A 25,567-nucleotide genomic window follows, 5' to 3' on the forward strand; every position below is an offset into this window, starting at 1 on the left:
TTCAGCCCCGAATACAAGCACATTAACAAAGGCACCACGGTCGCCTACATCGACGAAATAGTACAAGCCAGCAGTGCTTTCGCCTTCACGGATTCCAGTGCACCTGCAACGACGACTATAATACCTGATCCAACTTTCGACGTCAATCAGAACCTTCCCAGGCACAAGAAAACACATTTAAACGCTCTGCTCCTGCAATACAAGGACTGCTTCTCGTCGTCGTCAAAAGTTCGACAAACCCCTGTCGCCAAGCACCGCATCATCACCGACGAAAATGTCCGCCCACTGCGTCAGAGCCCGTACCGAGTTTCGGCGCGCGAACGTGAAGCCATAAGGCACCAAGTCGACGAAATGCTACGCTACGACATCATCCAGCCGTCCAAGAGTCCGTGGGCGTCCCCCGTGGTGTTAGTGAAGAAGAAGGATGGAACCCTACGTTTCTGCGTCGATTATCGTCGCCTCAACAAGATCACGAAGAAGGACGTATACCCCCTCCCACGGATTGACGACGCCTTGGATCAACTCTACAACGCAAAGTATTTTTCGTCGATGGACCTCAAAACCGGCTACTGGCAAATCGAAGTCGACGAGAGGGACCGGGAGAAGACTGCCTTTATAACACCAGACGGACTGTTCGAGTTCAAGGTCATGCCGTTTGGTCTTTGCTCGGCACCTGCGACTTTCCAACGCGTCATGGATACAGTACTGGCAGGCTTGAAGTGGCAGACTTGCCTCGTGTATTTGGACGACGTCGTTGTGTTTGCCTCAAGCTTCGAAGAACACCTGCGGCGCCTTGAAACAGTTCTTCAAGCAATCAAAACCTCCGGACTCACGTTAAAGCCAGAAAAGTGCCGCTTCGCATATGAGGAGCTCTTGTTTTTGGGCCACGTCATCAACAAGTCTGGAGTGCGCCCCGACCCTCAGAAAACTGCGGCCATCTCCAACTTTCCTCTGCCCGCTGACAAGAAGGCAGTGCGTAGATTTCTTGGACTGTGCGCCTATTACAGGCGCTTCGTCAAGGATTTTTCACGGATCGCAGAGCCACTGACGTATCTCACGAAGGCTGACGTCGAGTTCAAGTGGGAGACGCCGCAACTCGAAGCATTTGAAGAACTGAAGCGACGCCTGCAATCGCCGCCAATACTTGCGCATTTCGACGAAAACGCCGATACCGAAGTCCACACCGACGCAAGCAGCGTAGGACTCGGCGCCGTGCTTGTGCAGAGGACTGATGGACTAGAAAGGGTTGTAAGTTACGCTAGCCGGTCGCTATCGAAGGCGGAAGCAAATTATTCCACAACAGAAAAGGAGTGCCTCGCCATCATCTGGGCTACATCAAAGTTTCGCCCCTACCTCTATGGCAGGCCCTTTAAAGTTGTGAGCGACCACCACGCCTTGTGTTGGCTAGCTAACTTGAAGGATCCTTCACGTCGCCTCGCACGATGGAGTCTGAGACTTCAAGAATTCGACATCACCGTCGTTTACAAGTCCGGGCGAAAGCACTCCGACGCCGACTGCTTGTCTCGCGCCCCCGTCGAACCGCCGCCACAGGACGACCAGGATGACGATACTTTCTTGGGACCAATCAGTGCCGACGAATTCGCCGAACAACAGCGAGCCGACCCGGAACTAAGGAGCCTTGTAGACAGCCTGGAAGGCAAGACCGTCATTGTGCCGAAGGTGTTCAGGCGAGGATTGGCGTCGTTTTTCTTGCAAAACGACATTCCCCTAAAGAAGAACTTCTCGCCTCTCCGAGCCAACTACCTCCTCGTGGTACCCTCAGCATTGCGTCCAGAGGTTCTGCAAGCACTCCATGACGACCCAACGGCTGGACATCTCGGTTTTTCACGCACTCTCGCGAGGATACAAGAAAAATACTACTGGCCTCACCTCTCTGCCGACGTCGCCCATTACGTAAGGACATGCCGAGACTGTCAGCGACGCAAAACACCGCCGACAAGGCCAGCCGGACTTCTACAGCCAATCGAGCCACCTCGCCGACCGTTCCAGCAGATCGGGATGGACTTACTGGGGCCTTTTCCGACGTCGACGTCTGGGAATAAATGGATCGTCGTCGCTACGGACTACCTCACCCGCTACGCCGAAACAAAAGCCTTGCCCAAAGGCAGTGCCGCCGAGGTAGCCCGATTCTTCGTTGAGAACATCCTCCTGCGTCACGGTGCCCCAGAAGTCCTCATCACCGACAGAGGCACGGCCTTTACGGCAGAACTAACTCAAGCCATCCTGCGGTACAGCCAGACAAGCCATCGCCGCACCACCGCCTACCACCCGCAGACGAATGGCCTCACCGAGCGCCTAAATAAGACCATCGCCGACATGCTGGCAATGTACGTCGACGTCGAACACAAGACGTGGGATGCCATCCTTCCGTACGTGACCTTCGCATACAACACGGCCGTGCAAGAAACGACGCACATGGCGCCGTTCAACCTGGTCTACGGAAGGAACCCGGCAACGACGCTTGACGCCATGCTACCAGACGTCGCTGACGAAGAAAATCTCGACGTTGCCACTTATTTGCAGCGTGCCGAAGAAGGTCGACAGCTCGCCCGCCTGCGCATCAAGAACCAGCAGAGGACCGACAGCCGACACTACAATCTACGACGACGCTACGTCGAGTACCAGCCCGGCGACCGTGTTTGGGTCTGGACTCCGATACGACGACGAGGACTTAGCGAGAAACTGTTGCGTCGCTATTTCGGACCATATAAGATAATCCGACGTATTGGCGCACTGGACTATGAGGTCGTGCCAGACGGCATTTCGCAATCACAGCGGCGCCGGGCACGACCTGAAGTCATCCACGTGGTGCGTCTTAAGCCTTTCTACGCCCGCTGACGAGCTTATAGGTACTTTGTTACTTTGTTATTTTCTTTCTTTAATACGCGTCGTTTTGTTTTCGCTTTCGCGTTTGTTTATAGCATCGGGACGATGCTTTTTAAGGGGAGGGTATTGACACGTATACATGTTTATCTTTCGCCGATGGCGGCTTTCCACCGGCTAACAAATGTTAAACGTTATCGCTCGGCGCAGGACGCGCCTGTATCGGAAGTTTCTAGAACGTTATCGATGCTTCTTTTCGTTGCCTGTTTTCACCGACGTTTATGTTATCTGATTGTATGAGCGACGCGAATTGTCTAGAACTTTCTGGAAGACACGCGCGTACCAGGGATTATTCTGGAACCTTCGATGACTCAGCTATAAAAGCCGACGCGTTTTGCCGCTGATCAGATTTTCGACGATCGCCGACTGTGTTCGCCGCTATCGTTGTGCTTTGAGTGTAGCTTGCTTTTGTGGGCACAGGTTCGCCCAATAAACAACCAGTTTCGTCATGCACAGTTTTGTGACTGTTTTTTTTCTACCGTCACTACTACGTGACAGTATGTTCCCATATGCATACTGGATACAATAAATTTTTATGGACATTTACAATAAACTGCTTATTAGCAAACCCCAGCAGCGAGCGTTTATAGAATAACATTGCCTGCCGAAACATAGTTGGCAAAATGTGGTGTATTATCTAGTATATATGGTGTGACAGTAATTTTAGCCAAGCTGATCAATGAAAATGAAAGGTTACAAAACAACACGATGCAATATATATGATCATAAAAAGACCTACAGGTCAGACCTCTGAATTCAAGGCCGAATGCACGCCATAGGTGTTAAAATCGAATCGTATTGCACCGTCTTTTATTAATATAATTTTTCATTGAACATCTTCACTAAATTTAAGTTAGCTGGGACACCCTGTAAAATTGTAAGGCTGAAGTCTATAAATTAGCTATAGACTGATCTACAGTAACTCTCTGTAGGCAGACTGTACAACATTCTACAAAAAGTGTAAGGCCATAATTCCATAGACATACTATAGACTGGTCTATAGGAATAGTTTATAGTCTATAGACATTTCATAGACTTATGTCTACAAAAGTAAAACTATATAAGCCTATAGACTTTTGTCTATAGACACTCTGCAGACATTTGTCTACGAAAGTGAATTTTCATTGATCTATAGACTGCCTATAGTCAGTCTATAGAATCAGACATTTTGTAGACTAGTCTACAAAAAGTGTGCGGCCATAATTCCGCAGACTGTCTATGGACTGGTCTATAGGAATTGTCCATACACAGTCTATAGCATTTCTAGATATTTTATAGACTTACGTATACAAAAGTAGAACTAAATAAGCCTATAGAGTTTTGTCTATAGACATTCTGCAGACATTTGTCTACAAAAGTGAATTTTCATTGATGTCTAGACCGTCTATAGTCAGTCTATAGACTCAGACATTTTGTAGACTAGTCTTGAAAAAGTGTAGGGGCATAAGTTCATAGACTATCTGAGACTAGTCTAAAGAAATGTCTACAAAAAGTCTGTTGACTTCATAGACAAATGTCTATACACTTTATTAGACATTCTACAAAAATGTTTGTAAGGGTATTGCCAGACTTCCCCCTAGTGTTTATTGCATGAAACTCTATGGCTGCCCGGATTGCGGCAGACGGGATGAAATGGCCGCATTGCGGTGCGTGTTAACACGTTCTGTTTTAAGCATACAATACTTTTAGCTCCCGTTGTAGGTGACCTTCAAGTGACCTTGAGCCAAAAGTCAGAGCAGTTATCCGGGCATCGTTGCGAGAAGAAAACGAGATCATCCGGGTAACCAGCCTAACTTAAGAAAGTGCGGTTTCTGTCCCTGAACCGTTTGTACAAGACTGCATTAGATACTCTAGTTACTTCCCAAACAAGTTACAAAAAATATTGCTTCCAATTTCTTCCTAGTGTTTGTTCACATATCACTCAAACTGTAACTTCTAGTACTCTGAAGCTTTATTTCCAATTTGCAATAGCAATATTCAAGAGCAATGCGGCTAGCATTCTTCTAACTTTTTCTTACCAGTGACCCAAGTTATGTGCTAGCTCCAGCCACTGGCTGCTGTAATGCCGAGCAGGCAACAAGCCTCACACCACGGCCAGCCACCCCAAGGTGTCGTGCATGGTGAACGCGTCCATTGGCGAGCTGAGGGAGCGCAGAGGGTCGTCGCTGCTGGCATGCGGGAAGAAAAACAGAGGAGGGAGCATTACGTCACGCAGAGGCAAGCGAACGCATCGTGTATCCAACAGTGGTAGCCCAACACGTGACTTCTTGCGTCGCTATCACGGAATCTCACGATTTGCCGAGACGTGCGGTTACTCGTAGTTTTTATTCAGTACGCGATCGGCCAGCAGCTACTCACACGCAAGACGGAAAAAGATTGTTGCATGTTTTGTGTCTTTTCTTGGTTTTGCTTTTGCTTATTTCAAGAGTTTCAAATTGTTTCGATTGGGCATTCAAAAAAATAATCACCCGGGAGTATTAAAACCTACCGCACGCTCTGACGTGTCCTCCGTATTCGGGCGCTTTCATCACGTATTGTGCCTCCACAGCTGGCGACAATCGCGTTGCGGTATGCTCTCTCCTATATTTTTCTTACTCCACGTCTGCAGGCCATCAAGAAGGACATCAAGAATTTATCCAAAAGACCAAGAGCAAGGTTGCGTTGGTTCGTTCAAGCTGGCTGTAGGCAACTCTGTGGTGAGAAGAAAAAAAATTCAGTGGCGATTACGATACTCCCTAATACGAAATTTGAGCGCTGCTCTGTACTTGTGTTCCTTTCGCGATATATTGGCCGGCATGGACAATCAATGTCATGCGGCACGTTGCGAACGGATCCAAGTGTGGTGCGACTGCGTTGCTAACCTGAATATCGCGAGAGCTTGCGTGTGGGTGACGGGTGGGTGCGATTCAAAGCAGCCGCCGCCGCTGACAGACCTCCCAGAAGATACGCGGTACTCCGGCGCCATCTCTTAGCCATCGTCACCGCGCTACATTTTTGTTACCACGTCTTCACCATACCCTCCTCCGCTTTACACCACATGGTACCGCTGCACACTCCTCTGCGCTTTCCGCCTCGCGACTTTCATCTCCCGCTGAGGTTGCCGTTAGCTTTCATCTTTCGCTGTGCTTGGTCGCTCGGTTACGCCGCCGGCGCCAACGTTCACCGCTGGAATGTGCGGCTAATAGATGCTCGCTAAAAGGACAATGCTAGAGGTGGGAAGAAGGCCAACGGAGACAAGAATGCAGCCGAGAAGTCCGCAAGCACCAGGTATACTTACAAGAAGTCCACGACGAAGTCTCTCAAGAAGGGGGCGGCCAAGAAGGCCCAACCAGCAAGAAGCCAATGGCCGAGGAGAAGGTGTCGCTGCCCAAGAAACCCAAGAAGCCGGCGGCCAAGAAACCGGTCACTCCCAAGAAGACACCCAAGAACTAAAGCTCGGCGTCCAGGAGTCGGCGTCAACACCCACAGACACAAGGGCTTGAATCGCTGTGTATGTGCTACTCGGTAGTTGACCGAACACCCAACATGGGCACTGCGAATGGGCGCGTACCCATTTATACGAGCGATCCTCCAGAATGGATGTTTTAAGGGGGCATAAACGCTACGTAGCCCCAAATAAAGGCTATAACGGATAATCTACGACACGCAAATCCTCATTGGACGGGGTGGCTTCATGGAGGGCCATTGCAACAAAGCTGCAACCAGAATTCTGTCCGATTACGGAGTTTCAAATGAGCTGCGGTGAGTACACGATGTAGTGGTATCATTTATCAGTGTGGTTGGCAGCCAGATTGCCACTTGGTGTGTCTTGTTTTACGGTGAAGCTTTTTAAGCCAGTCGTAAAATGTGCGCCTTTCACGAAGTCATCATCATCAGCATTGGCTCGAACGTGGTTGTCTTCCGCAGCTGGCTCGCTGCCGCCCGTCGGTTAGAGCTCGTACTCGCGCTCGTTTGGTTTGGTTCCTATAGAAATACCACATTCCACTACGGGGGATTGGCCATGAATCAGGCTTGTGCCACTGTTCCCATGTTCGTCGTCATCTTCCACAACTGGCTGCGTGGCCTCTTATCATACCTGCGTGCAATTTCACTACTCTTCTGTCGTCGTAATGCGGAGGCAAAGCTTGCACTAGGCCGCGCAAAGCTTCTGACACAACGAAGCTGGCCGTTCTATTGTGTCTCCTGGTATTAGCTAGGCTGAACTTAGCTATGTCGAGCTTGAACTTGGATATATCTACGTTGAACTTGGTAGCGACTACCCCTGTGTTGAGCTTCGTTATGCCAGGTATCTCTTAGGTTGTGACGCAATCGATCAGCCAGCTTTGCTGTGTCTCAAGCTGTGCGCGGCCAAGCGCAAGTTTTTTTTTTTTTTTTTGGAACAGTTCGTTTTTCACCACAGAATGTATTAATTGAGCCAACAATGGAAAACGGCACACGTTGAATACTAGGAATAATAATAGCCAAATATACTCAAATATGTCTCCTGACTGAGCTCGTCCAGAAGCAGCCAAATATAACCGATAGCTTCACCGGCGACTGCCTACACAGTACAAGCGCCCACGTTCCCTCTTCTCGTTCACTTGGCCGCGTATTTACAACCGCAATATCAATTTCACCGAGCCGCCATATGTGCGTTTTCTTTCATAACTTAAGACTGATGCCAGAAGTTATTTGTCTTGATTAGAAGACAAACGTAGCATTAAGATATATGAAAATTTGCATCAAAGCAGGTATCTTATGCCAATAATACTTCAATTACGTATACTTCTTTTAAAATAAATGTTTGCTGCAAACAATTATACCGACACCGCCCGAAAGTGAAGCGAGCGTTATATAAGCATGGAAAGGGTGTCATCCCAGGACGACAGCATAAAAGCGGCGACATACTAGCTTCTCAGACACCATAGGTATAATATGGCCTAGCGCTAATTGCTGCATAAGCCGTAGCTTGTCGCACCACAAACAATGTCGAGAATTTTCTACAACGGGCGCTAAATGAGGCGCTACACAACATTAAAATGACGCTGATGAAAGTGGCCTACTAGTGACATAATCACGGAATATTTCAACAGCGATCAACTATCTAAGATTGGTGCAATCGTAGCACTCCACAAATGTATCAAATTTTCTTACTATATTGCACTGGTTCTTTTTTAAGGCTCTAATACTGCATAAAGCTGCCAAGAACGAGAAAAACAGTTCCCTTCGAAAAATTAGTCAGCGCCACATAACGGTACCTCATAATGAAAATAAGTAAAAGGAGCGCATTTTCAATAATTGCATTTCCCTGAAGAAACTCAGAATAAAAGTATCCTGCCAGCAGCCGATCAGATAGTGACATTTGCAGATAATGGCGGCCGTGCAGCTTCCATGCCTATCCAAAATAAAAGCTCACATCTGAGAATGCGTCTGCTTGCCGCACGCTTCGACTCACCCCACAGCATTATCAGTGTGCAATGCCTGATATCTCATCTGGTGATGATAAAAACAGTCTGGGTCTGGATGCACCTTCGCTGCCATAGCATCGCTTATCAATTGTATTTACTGTAACCGAATGAAAAGATGATTTGAATTACAGAAATGAAATCACCAGAGAAATGTGGTAGGGGAAATAGTGCCTGCGACAACACGTTTCCACCGAAGCCGTGGCCTAGTGGTTTGAGCGTCCGCCACGGCTACGGGAGGTGGTTGGTTCGATTCCCACCGACGCATACCCAACGGGAACGTGCCAATTGCGCGTTGGGGAAGGTGCCCCCTGCCTGGCGCTCGGTGTTGTCAGGGGTGTGCTACGCCTGCGGGCATAGGCTTCCAGTGTCACATTATGTCCCAGGGAATTTCCCAGAATCGAACCGCAGCCCGTAAGGGTGGTTCACTCTCAATATTGCCAGATGTAAATAATTTCAAGAACACTCACTGATTGTACTTTTCCCACTACTTCTACACTCATTCAGGTGCATACGCAACATTATATGTAAATATGTTCAAGAACACTCGCTCATTGTAATTATCACATTCCTTAATCTTGTATATAATATACTGTTCCAGCTGCATGACTTTACCCACAGATGCCTCGGTGATGGCATGAGTGGCACTCCGATCAGTGTGATTCCAGCCTTTTTTGCTGCAACCTCTAAAGGTGACCGAACTTTTGTTGAAACCTTCTGAAAGCTCCGAATAAAAATCCGTAAAATATGCTCACATTTCCTCTACAATTTGGTGTATTATTTATTGCACTCGTATGCCTGAATTTTATGTTCGATAAAGCAAATTCTAACTGCATCTTCTAACACCACCTTACTAAAATATTTTGTCGCCCTGGCTTACACCTTCCGTTATGTTTGGCTAGCATACACTCCATCTTAAGAAGTGTTAGCTTTTCCCTCTTCGCAACTGGCTTGGCGGGAGCACGCACCATTCCCCTCAGCGCGTTTCGTCGCCTTCCGTCGCCCAAATCCGACCTACCACCGATGTACCAGTGACCCCGACAACAGCCGAAAAAGGCCCAAAAAGCTATTGGGTTTAACATTCTGCTTCGAGTGCATTTAGAACCCTTTTTTACGTATGAAAGGAAAGTGATAATATTGTTCCGTATCGATTTGTTATATTACACATCTGAGTCATATTATTGACCTCCATTTTCCAATGATCATACGGACACAACTATGGAGGCTGATTTTACATACCTTCATTGTAGTGAATTTCAAAGCAATTTATACTTTCCGAAGAGCAGTATACGCCGAGAACACACGCAATCGCTACTAATTGCAACGATTCAGCTTGTCGATGTGGCCAAATCGAAACGCGCCAAGCGTCTCAAGGCACCGCAGTAAAACAATAAAGGCTTTTTATGTCGCCTGTCGATGCACGTGCCCGTGGTATAATGCATGATTTCAATGCCGGGCTTCTGTGCTAGTGGTCCTGTGTTGGAATCCCGCCGTCGGGGAACTTCAAAAGGGTTTATTTATATATTTTTACAGTGTACTTCGACGAAAATGATCACTTTACAAAGTTCCGAAGCCGTTTGAAGCCAGAGGGACGAAGTTTAGGGAATTCCATGTACTGCCCATAATTCCCATGCTGCTGAACCGCTCCCGTAGAGACTATCCCTTACAAAAATGAGTTTAGATTGTCTGTAGAATGTCTAAAGACTTCTTGTAGACAACTTTGCCTTTCTGTGGCTTTGTTCTTTCGCTGATAAATAATCTATAGACTGTCTATAGACAAAAGTTGATAACATTTCTATTTCTTTTTGTCTACTCACATTCTATAGACTAACTATAGAAAAAAGTCGATCCAGTCTCTATTCTTGTACATTCATTCTCTATAGACGGTCTATAGACAAAAGTTAGTAAGATTTCATTTCTTTTTGTCTACTCCCATTCTATTGTCGGTCTACAGGAAAGAGTCGATAAGATGTCTGTTTATTTTTCTCTACTTCCTCTATATAGACTATCTATAGAAAAAAGTCGATACAGTCTCTATTTATTCTTGTCTATTCATTTTCTATAGACTGTCTATAGGAAAATGTTAATAAGATTCTTATTTGTTTTTGTCTACTCCCATTCTACAGTCGGTCTACAGAAAAAAGTCGATAAGATGTTTGTTTGTCTACTTCCTCTCTATAGAAAACCTATAGAAAAAAAGTCGGTACGGTCTGTTTCTTCTCGTCCATTCATTGTCTATGGACTGTCTATAGAAAAAAGTTAATAAGATTTTTATTTCTTTTTCTCTATTTCCATTCTATAGTCGGTCTACAGAAAGAAGGCGATAAGTTGTTTGTTTCTTGTGATATTCCGCTCTATAGACTACGTATAGACCAAAGTCGATACCGTGTCTATTTATTCTTGTTCATTCTGTGTCTAAGGACAGTCTATAGGCGACAGTCGATAAGGTGTTGATTATTTTTGTACACGCCCGGTTTATAGATTTTCTATAGGCGAAAGTTGATAAGGTGTCTACTTCTTTTATCGATTCCCCGTCTATAAATTTAGTCTTGACAAAAGTCGTTAGGTTGTGTTTTTTTGTCTATATTAGCTGTCTATACACCGTTTTATGCAAAAGTTTTTCTGTTTGCTATTTCTTTAGCCGATTGCCTGTTTATAGAATGTCTGCAGAGAAAAGCAATAAAGGTCACCATGGCATCTCTATGATTAAATTACGCAGCCCTTAATTATTATTTTACCAGATAATTAGGTGTTTAAGAGTCTGCTCGCCGAGTTTCACCCAGTATTGCACTGGTTTTTAACATGTAACCTCCGGGCCCGGCACCCCAGTTAGTCGGGAATGCATCCCCGACAATAATTTTTTCCTTGCGAACCACACGGCGGCGCAATATATACTTCTATGTGATTGAAATTATTTTTTAATGGTTTCCTATATCCCCCCCGTTGAAGGCTATAGGGTGGGACATCACCAAAGATTATGTTAACTCGAGCGAACAGACCGTATACCGATTGCGGTAAGCTGTGAGATGAACTAAAGGACAGCCGATATTGTAAAAGTCTTATTACTTCAGGTTTACTTGCCCTCTATAGACAAAAGTCGTTAAACTCGGCCCAACCCGTGTATTCTGCAACCAAGCGGAGGTACAGGCGGATAATACGGAGCTTCGTTTGATATAAGCCACTTGGATTGTATATACTGCTGACATTTCTTTAAAGCCTTTTTTTAGAGTTTATTATAGACATGGTGCATATACTTCCGCATTTGGTCGCCACATTATATGACTCGGAGTCATGAGGGAGGTAGTGGCCGAATACTGCACCAGGGAGGCCAATTCCTGTTCTGGTGAGGGAGTGACTTTGATGAAGCTTAGTGGGCCTGCCTAGTTTGGTTGCACCTGAACTAGTATAGCCCCACTAGTTCTCGGCAATATGTACTTTTTTTTTTTTCTTTGCCGGTGTCAGGCACCACTCCATGCCTGAAAATGTAGTGGAATGGAGCAGGATTCGAACTTACGACCTTCAGATTTGAAGTCGGGTGTTCTACCTCTACTCCACGCCACCACCGAGAAATCTGCGGAGTACAATCAACCTCTCTATATGGCTTTCATAGATTATGAAAAGGCATTCGATTCAGTAGAGATATCAGCAGTCATAGAGGCATTGCGTAATCAAGGAGTGGAGGACGCATACGTGAATATCTTGGCAAATATCTACAAGGATTCCACAGCTACCTTGGTTCTCCACAAGAAAAGTAGAAAGATACCTATCAAGAAAGGGGTCAGGCAAGGAGACACAATCTCTCCAATGCTATTCACTGCATGCTTAGAAGAAGTATTCAAGCTCTTAGACTGGGAAGGATTAGGAGTGAGGATCGATGGCGAATATCTCAGCAACCTTCGGTTTGCAGATGACATTGTCCTATTGAGCAACAATGGAGAGGAATTACAACAAATGATTGAGGACCTTCATCGAGAAAGTGCAAGAATTGGGTTGAAGATGAATATGCAGAAGACAAAGATAATGTTCAATAGCCTGGCAAGGGAACAAGAATTCAGGATCGCCCGTCAGCCTCTAGAATCTGTAAAGGAATATGTTTATCTAGGTCAATTACTCACAGGGGACCCTGATCATGAGAAAGAAATTTACAGAAGAATAAAATTGGGTTGGAGTGCATACGGCAGGCATTGCCAAATCCTGACTGGGAGCTTACCACTGTCGTTGAAAAGAAAAGTGTACAATCATTGCATTCTACCGGTGCTAACATACGGGGCAGAAACTTGGAGGTTAACAAAGAAGCTCGAGAACAAGTTAAGGACCGCACAAAGAGCAATGGAACGAAAAATCTTAGGAGTAACGTTAAGAGACAGGAAGAGAGCGGTGTGGATCAGAGAACAAACGGGGGTAGACGATATTCTAGTTGACATTAAGCGAAAGAAATGGAGCTGGGCAGGCCATGTAATACGTAGGATGGATAACCGGTGGACCATTAGGGTTACAGAATGGATACCAAGAGAAGGGAAGCGCAGTCGAGGACGGCAGAAAGTCAGGTGGGATGATGAGGTTAGGAAATTCGCAGGCGCAAGTTGGAATACGCTAGCGCAAGACAGGGGTAATTGGAGATCGCAGGGAGAGGCCTTCGTCCTGCAGTGGACATAAATATAGGCTGATGATGATGATGATGATGATGATTATATGACTTCGTAGTCGCTCTCGGCAATCCCAAGACAGTCTTTACAGTTGTTTTTCATAGCAATACTTTTGCGGCAGTAAAATAAAGAAAACAAAATACCGATCCCATCACGTAAATAGAGGTTACGAATGCCAGTTTTAGCGAGAAGCGGATTACAAACAGGCATCATGCTAACAGCACAGAGACTTGTAATGTGTATAGCTGACAACGCAGAATTTGCTAGTGTGCGATGAACCGATGTCGCCTATGTGGTGTGCGCCTTACGTGTCGTCTGATTCTCAGATACTCTTTAGGTTCTCCCCATATCTAGGCTGCATCACTAACATCGGGTGGTTTTCGCAGACTGATATCCCGCGCTATAAATTCATTAAAGCTTCTCGTTCATTTACAATGTGCGCCAACTACTCTGAGCCTACCCAGTCCTTCCAGGCGCTATATGCCTGTGTGGCCGAGCATATGCGTACGTAATTAGTGTATTTATAGCTTTGACATATGACCGGAACAGACAAATGTGCCCTAACATGTGCGCAGGTATCCCATTTGGCGGTACGTTGGAAGTATATGCTAGAAATGCACTGCATTACTCATCGTCGTTGGTCATAATGCAAGCGCCTGAGGTGCGTGCTAACGGTTTTTACAAACAGGGCGTTGATCCAAGTGTGCGCTCCTGCTCCATGCGATAGCCCACAGCGTTTGTAATACAGCGCGCCAAGGCATTTCCTCCTTCTACGGAAAGAACTGAAAAATGGAAGGCAAAAGCAACCGGTTTCGCGCGCATGGAACGCAGAGAGAGAGAGTGCGACAATAAAAAAAAGAAAAAGAAAATGGCAAAGGCGCTCGGATTTCTCGGAGCACGCCCGCCTTCGTCGGGCTGGCGCCTGCGCATGCGCAGCGGCAACAACGGCGGCGCGCCATCTCTCCGCGTCGATTTGAATTCTCAACAGCTGCGCCAGCCAAGTCAACGCTTGTCTGCTGGTGAGCTGCCTGCACCTTGGCGTCTGTGTATTCATCTCAACTTTGTGGCATCGCACCTCAACTACACTGAACGGTAAGTTTTAGCAAAGATGTTTTCTGTCACTAGCTCATGAATAGGTGAGCGTATTTCGTAGCGCGAACCGGCTGCATGTAATGTAGGCGACCCGGGCGTAGTGCCGATTTGTCGTTTGGTTTGTAAACGAGCTCGGGTTCTCGATTCTTCTATAGGGAATGTTTAACCGCAAGCGATCGCTCGCGCTTGTTCATTTTACCGTCATAGTCAATGTCCGTGAAAAAGGAAATACACCACGTTTAACGTGGATACTGAGCAGAAATAAGCGCGGATTGTGTTTGTTAAGCGGCGTACTGTGGGTAGGTCTCGTTTTGTGACGCTTGACCGGCGGCCATAAACGCTGCGATGCCTGTCTAATAAAACTCATCTAAAGCGCTTTATGTATATACCTCGAAATTGTGCTAGAGCGTCGAATTGTCTAAAAGAGACGTACAGTTGAATAAATGCTAGCGTACTCGGATGAAAGGCCGTGTTTGCGGGGCATGCATCAGCAGCGTGTGCTGCCGTTTTCGTAAGTCAAAAGTAAGAGTATTTATGGGTCTCCTGGCAACCAGTATAAATATATATAACCGCAAAAGCTTTCAGAGCACGAAACTCGCGATAAGCTCAGTCAATCGCAGCTTCGCAACTTAACCGAAAGAATTGGAGAACAATAAATTAGTGGCTCGGGGAAGCACCCCTTACACGTTTGAAACTGAAGCCATTGGGTTTGAGGAGAGTTTGAAGATTTTCTGTGCTTTGCTCGTGTTGCCATGAATTACGAACTTGGCCAAGCCCTTGTCAGCTTTATTAAACAAGTGCTTCAATTCAGCTGAATCTAATAGTGCATTTCAAGTTACTGACGTGTTATTAGTTATAATTACAATTATGTACTGGCAGTAATTTGGCAAGCAATAAACAACAATGATTTTTGACCCTAAACTGCGGTTGTCATAGACTGCCAGGGAATTTTCATGAAAACAGCCAGGGAAAGCTTGGAAAAACATCAGGTAAATTGAAAATGTCAACATAAGTATGCTGTCTTGTTATTACCATACAATGTTTCCAGAGAATCGCTGTTTTAAACATAATTTTGAAGCATTTCACCTCCCCCCCCTAAAAAAATTACAAATTGCGACCATTTTCTGAGAAAGAAATGAAAGTGAAGCATGCTGACATGGTATTTTTTACTCAATCTTTTTGCATTACCTAAGGGTCCTGAACCTCGAAACTCTAGAAGAAATACTTAAGTTATAGAGCGCCTTCAATTATTTACTATGATAGCATTCATTGTAATAACAGTTCCAGTTTTGTTTCCCAGAAGGTGCATATGTGTCGTGCCACAACACAGAAAGTGCTCACGGGATATTTCTGGTGCTCATGTGGTATACCTAACTTGCAACCGTGTCAGCATGCCCAAAAGATATGATTATCTATAGGAAACTAAGTGACCATATCAACACAATCAATCCATCTGCCTTCTATTGAAGTTATGGCCAATGATGTATCAGTTAAGAGTACGCGAAAGACATTTAAACGTGTATTAAGGAAAATAAGTTAAAATCATTGGCATGATACGTTCAATACTCCAGCCACTCTTCTGCGCATATCACTCCGCGTGGGTATATTTATCACTCCGCGTGGGCACCAAGATCTACTCGATGCTGTTGAGAAAACAATCTTTGAAGATAAGCTAGGAATAAAAACCGCTGGCATCGAAAGAATCCACCGTCTTGGGCGAAAGCAAGCTGACAGTCCCAAACACAGGCCTGTCATTCTGAAGTTATTTGACTACCGGGATAAAGTCAACATACTTAGTAATTGCAAAAAGCTCAAGGGAACGGAATATTCAATTAGCGAGGATTTTTCGCCCGCAGTAAGAGAAATTAGAAAGAAGCTATGGGAAAGAACGAAAGTCCATCGAAACCAGAAAGATAGTTTTTCTGTCTTACGATAAAGTCAAAATAAATAATCGCCTCTACACCTGGGATGACCAAACCAATGACATAGTGGAAGTTACAAAAAACGAAAGCATGAACAACGGACCAGCCAAGCGAACTCGAAACCGCTGTCGGCCCTAGTTGTTGTCATTGTTAATGCACGGAGACTTTTGAACAAAACCGAACAGTTGGAGGCGACTGCGATCGCTCTTGAACCTGACATTGTCTGCGTGACAGAGACATGGTTACATGCTGACATTGGAAACCATGAAGTGGCTCCACCGGGCTACTCCATCGTCCGAAAAGAGAGGGCAACTAGAGGTGGCGGTGTTGCTTTGCTCCTACGCCAATGCATAAATTACTCAGTGATGCCGGATGTCCCAGGTGTGGAGGCGGTCTGGTGTAGGATTCAGTTGGGCCAGAGCCACGTCTGTGTTGGCGCAGTGTACAGACCCCCCCAAGCTGACGTATCGTATCTTCAGCAGCTTCTAGAGTACATGCACGAACACATGGTGGGGAACGCCATAATAATGGGAGGGGACTTTAATCTCCCAGATATTAACTGGAGCTCTCTGAGTGCAACCAATCTAACAAACAATACCATGCTGAGTATTCTGTTTACCTTTAACCTGACCCAAATAGTTTCCAAGCCTACCCGTGTACAGGGCGCTTCAAGCTCTATCTTGGATCTTATCTTCATTAGCGATTTCTTTTTGAAAGGAAAAATAACGTCGATATTCTTGAAGGATTATCTGATCATGACATGGTTCTTTGCACGCTAACTATTCCAAATCAAATGCGCCATAGTGGTACTAAAAAGCGCGTATACGCATTCAATAAAGCAGACGATGATGCTATTATGACCTACATAGCCCACGAGTAATATGACTTCCACGAGCTAGTCACTGAAGGAGCGGCTGGCATTGATGAAATTTGGTTACTGTTCAAGGCACATGTTATGCACTGCTTGAGGCAATTTGTCCCACAAATACAAAAGAACACTAATAAGCAGAACCCATGGATAACACGCGAAATAATTCATTTAAAACGCAGAATAAAAAGGTTAAGGAAATCTAACAAATTAGGCCCAGTCTCAGACTTCTGCCATAAAATAAACTCGTTGAACAGACTGCTAAAGGAAAAAAAACAAAAGCAGGAAAACAGAGCTTCTGCAGTACAACGCTCAGCAATTTTATCAAGGAATCCCCCCAGAAATTCTGTCGTTACGTCAGGCACAAAGATAACCCTCCAAAACCTTTATCGCCGACCGAAGAAAAGCAACAAGCAGACGCGTATGACGCATTCTTCCATTCTGTATTTGCCCCGGACAATGGTATTACGCATGCTTACAGGCCAGATAATATGGAGCAAAACGAGGCGCTGAGCGCACCAGTCGTATGCGAAGCAGGTGTTCTCTCACTATTACTAAATTTAGACGATAAAAAGTGTAACGGTCCAGATAGAATCCCGAACTGCTTCCTGAAACGCTATGCCGAGCCTGTAAGCAAATACTTGTGCCTTGTGTACAATAAATCTATCTCTGAACGATGCCTTCCGGCAGAATGGAAGATTGCTAAAATAGTGCCAGTCCATAAATCGGGTGATACCTCTTGTCAATCAAATTATAGGCCTATTTCTCTCTCATGTACTTGCTGCAAAATCTTGGAACATAAAATTTAAAATCCGTTACAGAGTTCGTTGAGGCAAATAATATTCTCCATCCCTACAAGCATGGCTTCAGGACTGGTCGGTCTACAGTTACCCATCTTGTTGAGATCCTACACGATTTCGCCAAAGCAATTAACGACCAAATACAAATAGATGTAATTTACCTTGACTTCTCTAAAGCCTTTGGCCGTGTTTGCCATGCTAAACTGCTTTTAAAGCTTAAAGTTATACTAGGAGATGGGCCAATTTTTCGTTGGATTAACTGTTACTTATCTGATCGTCGCCAGTTTGTCCAGTTACGCGCCTACACTTCTGCAGTTATGCCAGTCGTTTCTCGTGTACCCTAGGGTGCCGTTCTGGCCCCTATGCTGTTCCTTCTGTTCATAAACGGCATAACTTGTCAGGTGGAATCCAAGATTAGGTTATTTGCAGATGACTGCATGTTGTATAGAAAAGTATTAAGCCGACAAGATCAAATTAGTCTTAACAAGGATTTTGCTTTGATAGACCAATGGTGTGAGAACTGGCAAATGGTCATCAACTTTGATAAAACAGTTTCAATGTCGGTAACAAAAAATAAATCCAAACTTAGTTTTCCGTACGGCTATGATAGTATCATCCTTAACACTGTCACTCAGTATAAATACTTGGGCGTCGTCATATCATCAGATCTAGGGTGGCCGGCTCATGTAGAGCACATGGTAAGCAAAGCGATGCGAAAGCTAATGTTTCTAAAGCGGGCTTTGCGATACTCTACGAAGGAAGCCAAGCTCTTGGCCTATGTGACGTTCATACGTCCTATCTTAAAATATGCGAGTGTGGCGTGGTTTCCGTTCGCGCAAAATCGAATAGCTACGCTTGAGGCTGTCCAGCGAAAAGCGGCGCATTTTATCTGTAATAGATACAGATGCATCGACTCGCCTACGCAAATGCTGTCCGAGATCGGCCTTCATACACTAACCAGTCGTGCGATGCTGTACCGACTCAAATTTTTGTATCTCATCCTGCATAATAAGGTTAAAGTGGATCCTGACACCTACCTTTCATACAATACGTCTAGAGAAACCCGTCATAAGCATCACCTTAGACTCCAAGAATATTTCTGCACTAACAATACATTTAGTTATTCGTTCTTCCCGCGAGCTATTCGTGACTGGAATGCTTTAGCACCGACGGTGGTCGCACAGCCTACCGTTGAAAAATTTGTTGAACTTGCTGGCCAAATTTTGCTGTCAGCAACGAGTACGTGATTCTATCATTACTGTATTTATCATTGTTTTACTTACCAATTAAATAGGAAATCTGGGATGTGATATTGTGGATGATATTAATTCTTATATCTCATGTGCTTTTCCTTTTCTTTTTTTGCAGTACATAGTATGCAACTGAAATAAGTTATGTGTTGTCATTTTACCCTACTCACTGGTGTTATCATAGGTTCGTTACCTTTACCATATTCTGTGTAGTTACACTATTGTACACTTATGTGAATGCCTGTTCCACAATGTATACAAACCCTTGTAACCCACTCCTGTAAAAATCCCTCATGGGATTGACAGTATCACGAAATAAATGAAATAAATAAAAATTTAATTACCAGCCAAAAATGTAAACAGTCCAACTGGGTAGCCTAGTTTCAACAATTATATAGAGATCATTTGGGTTAATTAAGTACATTAATGCGTCATATGGCCTTGTCATAAAATGCAACATACTGTTGCTGGCGCCAGCAGCAATTGCAACAGTTTAATTGTTCATCATACGGTAGAGTGAAACATTATGCGATAGTATTGCTTTGTATTGACAAGCAGCCATTAGCCATAGTTAAACCGCATTAAGGATGGACTTAAGTGGTTTGAGCGAATATGTTAAGCTGCTTAATGAACGTACAAAGAATACACATTTGTTATTTTCCCCTCACATTGTTGTATCTACATATTTGCAGCATGCACCTGCAGCACCTTCGGAACGGCTGACCCGAAGGTCAAGGCCAGCCTGGCAACCATGCTTGCAAAGGAGAAGCAGCTGTAACTATGTAAATATTCTCTTTTGATGATAGCATAAGACATGTATTTTATTAAAATAATGTATTATATCGTTCAATAAAAACAGTTATTTGAATATCGGTGCACTTGTTCTCTTTTTTGCACTGCATGAATCTGGACTAGTGGAATTGCTTGAAATATTTGTTTCTGCAACATATGAGAGTGCAGTTGGTTCAGGATCATTATTAATCCATTAACATGAATGCATAAATGCAGATGGGAAGCAACAGGTGCACATGCGTAGTATACGTTCAAAATTTTGTTGCCGCCATATGTAAACAAAAATTTTAACTAACTTGTAGATAGCATATTTCATTCAAGCGAATGCATTGCATGCGACTAAACTTTCTTCAATGTGCAATTACAAAAATTCTCATGCTGCTTTACATAATGATTCACGGCTGCATACATTTTAGATTTTTGACTGCTTCCATCTGCATGCATGCTTTTATGTACAGTTCCCTATGTATGTTCCCATATGCATACTGGATACAATAAATTTTTATGGACATTTCCAATAAACTGCTTATTAGCAAACCCCAGCAGCGAGCGTTTATAGAATAACATCGCCTGCCGAAACATAGTTGGCAAAATGTGGTGTATTATCTAGTATATATGGTGTGACAGTAATTTTAGCCAAGCTGATCAATGAAAATGAAAGGTTACAAAACAACACGATGCAATATATATGATCATAAAAAGACCTACAGGTCAGACCTCTGAATTCAAGGCCGAATGCACGCCATAGGTGTTAAAATCGAATCTTATTGCACCGTCGTTAATTAATATAATTTTTCATTGAACAGCTTCACTAAATTTAAGTTAGCTGGGACACCCTGTAAAATTGTAAGGCTGAAGTCTATAAATTAGCTATACACTGATCTACAGTAACTCTCTGTAGGCAGACTGTACAACATTCTACAAAAAGTGTAAGGCCATAAGTCCATAGACATACTATAGGCTGGTCTATAGGAATAGTTTATAGTCTATAGACATTTCATAGACTTATGTCTACAAAAGTAAAACTATATAAGCCTATAGACTTTTGTCTATAGACACTCTGCAGACATTTGTCTACGAAAGTGAATTTTCATTGATCTATAGACTGCCTATAGTCAGTCTATAGAATCAGACATTTTGTAGACTAGTCTACAAAAAGTGTGCGGCCATAAGTCCATAGAATGTGTGTTGACTGGTCTATAGGAATTGTCCATAGACAGTCTATAGCATTTCTAGATATTTTATAGACTTACGTATACAAAAGTAGAACTAAATAAGCCTATAGAGTTTTGTCTATAGACATTCTGCAGACATTTGTCTAAAAAAGTGAATTTTCATTACGTCTAGACCGTCTATAGTCAGTCTATAGACTCAGACATTTTGTAGACTAGTCTTGAAAAAGTGTAGGGGCATAAGTCCATAGACTATCTGAGACTACTCTAAAGAAATGTCTACAAAAAGTCTGTTGACTTCATAGAGAAATGTCTATACACTTTATTAGACATTCTACAAGCATTTTTGTAAGGGTATCGCCAGACTTCCCCCTAGTGTTTATTGCATGAAACTCTATGGCTGCCCGGATTGCGGCAGACGGGATGAAATGGACGCATTGCAGTGCGTGTTAACACGTTCTGTTTTAAGCATACAATACTTTTAGCTCCCGTTGTAGGTGACCTTCAAGTGACCTTGAGCCAAAAGTCAGAGCAGTTATCCGGGCATCGTTGCGAGAAGAAAACGAGATCATCCGGGTAACCAGCCTAAACTTAAGAAAATGCGGTATCTGTCCCTGAACCGTTTGTACAAGACTGCATTACATACTCTAGTTACTTCCCATACAAGTTACAAAAAATATTGCTTCCAATTTCTTCCTAGTGTTTGTTCACATATCACTCAAACTGTAACTTCTAGTACTCTGAAGCTTTATTTGCAATTTGCAATAGCAATATTCACAAGGAATCCGCCTAGCATTCTTCTAACTTTTTCTTACCAGTGACCCAAGTTATGTGCTAGCTCCAGCCACTGGCTGCTGTAATGCCGAGCAGGCAACAAGCCTCACACCACGGCCAGCCACCCCAAGGTGTCGTGCATGGTGAACGCGTCCATTGGCGAGCTGAGGGAGAGCAGAGGGTCGTCGCTGCTGGCATGTGGGAAGAAAAACAGAGGAGGGAGCATTACGTCACGCAGAGGCAAGCGAACGCATCGTGTATCCAACAGTGGTAGCCCAACACGTGACCTCTTGCGTCGCTATCACGGAATCTCACGATTTGCCGAGACGTGCGGTTACTCGTAGTTTTTATTCAGTACGCGATCGGCCAGCAGCTACTCACATGCAAGACGCAAAAAGATTGTTGCATGTTTTGTTTCTTTTCTTGGTTTTGTTTTTGCTTATTTCAAGAGTTTCAAATTGTTTCGATTGGGCATTCAAAAAAAATAATCACCCGGGAGTACTAAAACCTACTGCACGCTCTGACGTGTCCTCCGTATTCGGGCGCTTTCATCACGTATTGTGCCTCCACAGCTGGCGACAATCGCGTTGCGGTAGGCTCTCTCCTATATTTTAACACGAAAGTGTTTTATTCCGGGGTCCACCAAGACTTCACTGACGTATTTCCGTCACGGAAATACGTCATAGAATATAATACAAAGAAAGAAACCAGAAGAAAAAGTTCCACAAACATGCAAAATTTGGAAATCGAACCCACGACCTCTCGGTCCGCGACGATAGATCGCCGAGCGTTTAACCCATTGCGCCACAAACGCATTTGTAGAGAGCTACACAGACGCGCCTTATATATCTAACACTCCTCCGTGTACCCGCGCTCTTGCTCGGGGCGGTGCCGCCGCCTACGAGCAGAAAAGAGAAGTACTGCATTATGACACTAAAGCCCGGGATACATGGAGCGAACTTTCTCGACGAACTTCACGCGTCAAGTAACGACGCGGCGACACGACGCAGGATGTTTGCTGTGTTGCAATACATGCGGCGAACGCCGCCGCGCGTTGGCCGCCGTGTTGGCGGCGGTCCCGGCCGCCCGCTTCGAACTGAATTTGTCGTTGTCCTTGTAGAATTCACTTAGTTGGAAGCAAATGACTGCGTAAACGGCTTTCGCTTAGTCTCAGGCCGCTTCGACGACAGAGTATTATGGATAACCTTGAGTAGTTTTCGAGATCGCTTCTCGTTTCGAACGCGTCTAAGCCTAGCGAAAGAAATATCCGATGCCAGCGCCATCTATCGGGGAAGTCGGGAGATAGGCATGACGACAGCATGTGGCCTCTGAGATCAGAAGATTTCTGTTGAAGGTTGTTGTAGAGAGCTTGCACTGCTTGTCTGTTTCCTCGCAGATCAGCGGATATGGGATGTAGAAATACAACGCGATTCCTGAGAGATCATACTAGGAACTTCTCAATCGGTGCAGAGACATGCAGACACGGCAACACCAACGCGATTGCAGACGACGCGAAAAGGCGCGCGCGCGCGAAACACCAGCATGCATTGCGACCGGAACTAGTGCCTCCTGATTGGCTGTCGTCCACCGCTGCGCGCTAGACGCTTCCGGCGGCGGCGTTCGCCCGACGAAAATGTTTGGACAGGCAGATCGGCTGCGGACGGCAAATTTCTTGACGCCGGCCGTCGGACGTTCGCCGCCCGAGGAAGTTCTTCGCTCGGACGCCGGTTATTCGCTCCATGTATTCCGGCCTTAACGCGCACCGACAGTGAACGCTTCGGTGGTCTCAGCACTACGACGCCTCGATGCCAGCATTCGAAGGGACGCTGGCATCAAGAAGCACTACCAAGGTGGCGTTCACCGTACTTAGCACAGTGGAGCGTGGCCTCCGCAATTAGCTCTGAAAATGTTTCTGAAGTTGATCCCGGAGGCTGCAATTACGACGCGCTGTACGCGCTGATTTGACTCGGTGACGATTCAGTTACGTGCTTTGTCTTGCGCGTTGTATTAGTGTGTCAGTTACGTGCTTCGTCTTTCGCGTTGTGCTAGCGTGTGCAGCGTAGTGCAGCTTCCATATGCACGACGGTTGCTCATGGTCATCGACGTTGGTAGTCGTGATGGAGGAGACGTGCCACCAGGCGTCAGCGTGGGTGCATCAACGCCTAAGGGCGCTTTAGCCACAAAACACCAATAGACATTATATATCAATGTGCAATAAACATTACACTACTTCTGTGAAGACACGTTTCACTTTCGTGTTCTATACCGATTCCTATATAAGAGGGATCAACCACATTTTTTTCTTACTCCACGTCTGCAGGCCATCAAGAAGGACATCAAGAATTTATCCAAAAGACCAAGAGCAAGGTTGCGTTGGTTCGTTCAAGCTGGCTGCAGGCAACTCTGTGGTGAGAAGAAAAAAAATTCAGTGGCGATTACCATACTCCCTAATACGAAATTTGAGCGCTGCTCTGTACTTGTGTTCCTTTCGCGATATATTGGCCGGCACGGACAATCAATGTCGTGCGGCACGTTGCGAACGGATCCAAGTGTGGTGCGACTGCGTTGCTAACCTGAATATCGCGAGAGCTAGCGTGTGGGTGACGCGTGGGTGCGATTCAAAGCAGCCGCCGCCGCTGACAGATCTCCCAGACGATACGCGGTACTCCGGCGCCATCTCTTAGCCATCGTCGCCGCGCTACACTTTTGTTACCACGTCTTCACCATACCCTCCTCCGCTTTACGCCTCATGGTACCGCTGCACACTCCTCTGCGCTTTCCGCCTCGCGACTTTCATCTCCCGCTGAGGTTGCCGTTAGCTTTCATCTTTCGCTGTGCTTGGTCGCTCGGTTACGCCGCCGGCGCCAACGTTCACCGCTGGAACGTGCGGCTAATAGCTGCTCGCTAAAAGGACAATGCTAGAGGTGGGAAGAAGGCCAACGGAGACAAGAATGCAGCCGAGAAGTCCGCAAGTACCAGGTATACTTACAAGAAGTCCACGACGAAGTCTCTCAAGAAGGGGGCGGCCAAGAAGGCCCAACCAGCAAAGAAGCCAATGGCCGAGGAGAAGGTGTCGCTGCCCAAGAAACCCAAGAAGCCGGCGGCCAAGAAAGCGGTCACTCCCAAGAAGACACCCAAGAACTAAAGCTCGGCGTCCAGGAGTCGGCGTCAACACCCACAGACACAAGGGCTTGAATCGCTGTGTATGTGCTACTCGGTAGTTGGCCGAACACCCAACATGGGCACTGCGAATGGGCGCGTACCCATTTATACGAGCGATCCTCCAGAATGGATGTTTCAAGGGGGATAAACGCTACGTAGCCCCAAATAAAGGCTATAACGGATAATCTACGACACGCAAATCCTCATTGGACGGGGTGGCTTCATGGAGGGCCATTGTAACAAAGCTGCAACCAGAATTCTGTCCGATTACGGAGTTTCAAATGAGCTGCGGTGAGTACACGATGTAGTGGTATCATTTATCAGTGTGGTTGGCAGCCAGATTGCCACTTGGTGTGTCTTGTTTTACGGTGAAGCTTTTTAAGCCAGTCGTAAAATGTGCGCCTTTCACGAAGTCATCATCATCAGCATTGGCTCGAACGTGGTTGTCTTCCGCAGCTGGCTCGCTGCCGCCCGTCGGTAAGAGCTCGTACTCGCGCTCGTTTGGTTTGGTTTGGTTCCTATAGAAATAGCACATTCCGCTACGGGGGATTGGCCATGAATCAGGCTTGTGCCACTGTTCCCATGTTCGTCGTCATCTTCCACAACTGGCTGCGTGGCCTCTTATCATACCTGCGTGCAATTTCACTACTCTTCTGTCGTGGTAATGCGGAGGCAAAGCTTGCACTAGGCCGCGCAAAGCTTCTGACACAACGAAGCTGGCCGTTCTATTGTGTCTCCTGG

General features: G+C 45.5%; 1 protein-coding gene across 1 annotated transcript; it reads left to right on the plus strand.

The window, feature by feature from the left end:
- The first annotated feature begins 6,246 nt into the window (after window positions 1–6,246).
- LOC119449006 (histone H1) lies at window positions 6,247–24,809 on the plus strand. Its single transcript, XM_037712206.1, has 2 exons — window positions 6,247–6,306; window positions 24,576–24,809. The coding sequence occupies exons 1-2, from the start codon at window positions 6,247–6,249 to the stop codon at window positions 24,807–24,809; spliced, it is 294 nt and encodes a 97-aa protein (XP_037568134.1).
- Window positions 24,810–25,567: the final 758 nt, after the last annotated feature.

Source organism: Dermacentor silvarum, chromosome 4, assembly GCF_013339745.2.
Source record: "Dermacentor silvarum isolate Dsil-2018 chromosome 4, BIME_Dsil_1.4, whole genome shotgun sequence".
NCBI lineage: Eukaryota > Metazoa > Arthropoda > Arachnida > Ixodida > Ixodidae > Dermacentor > Dermacentor silvarum.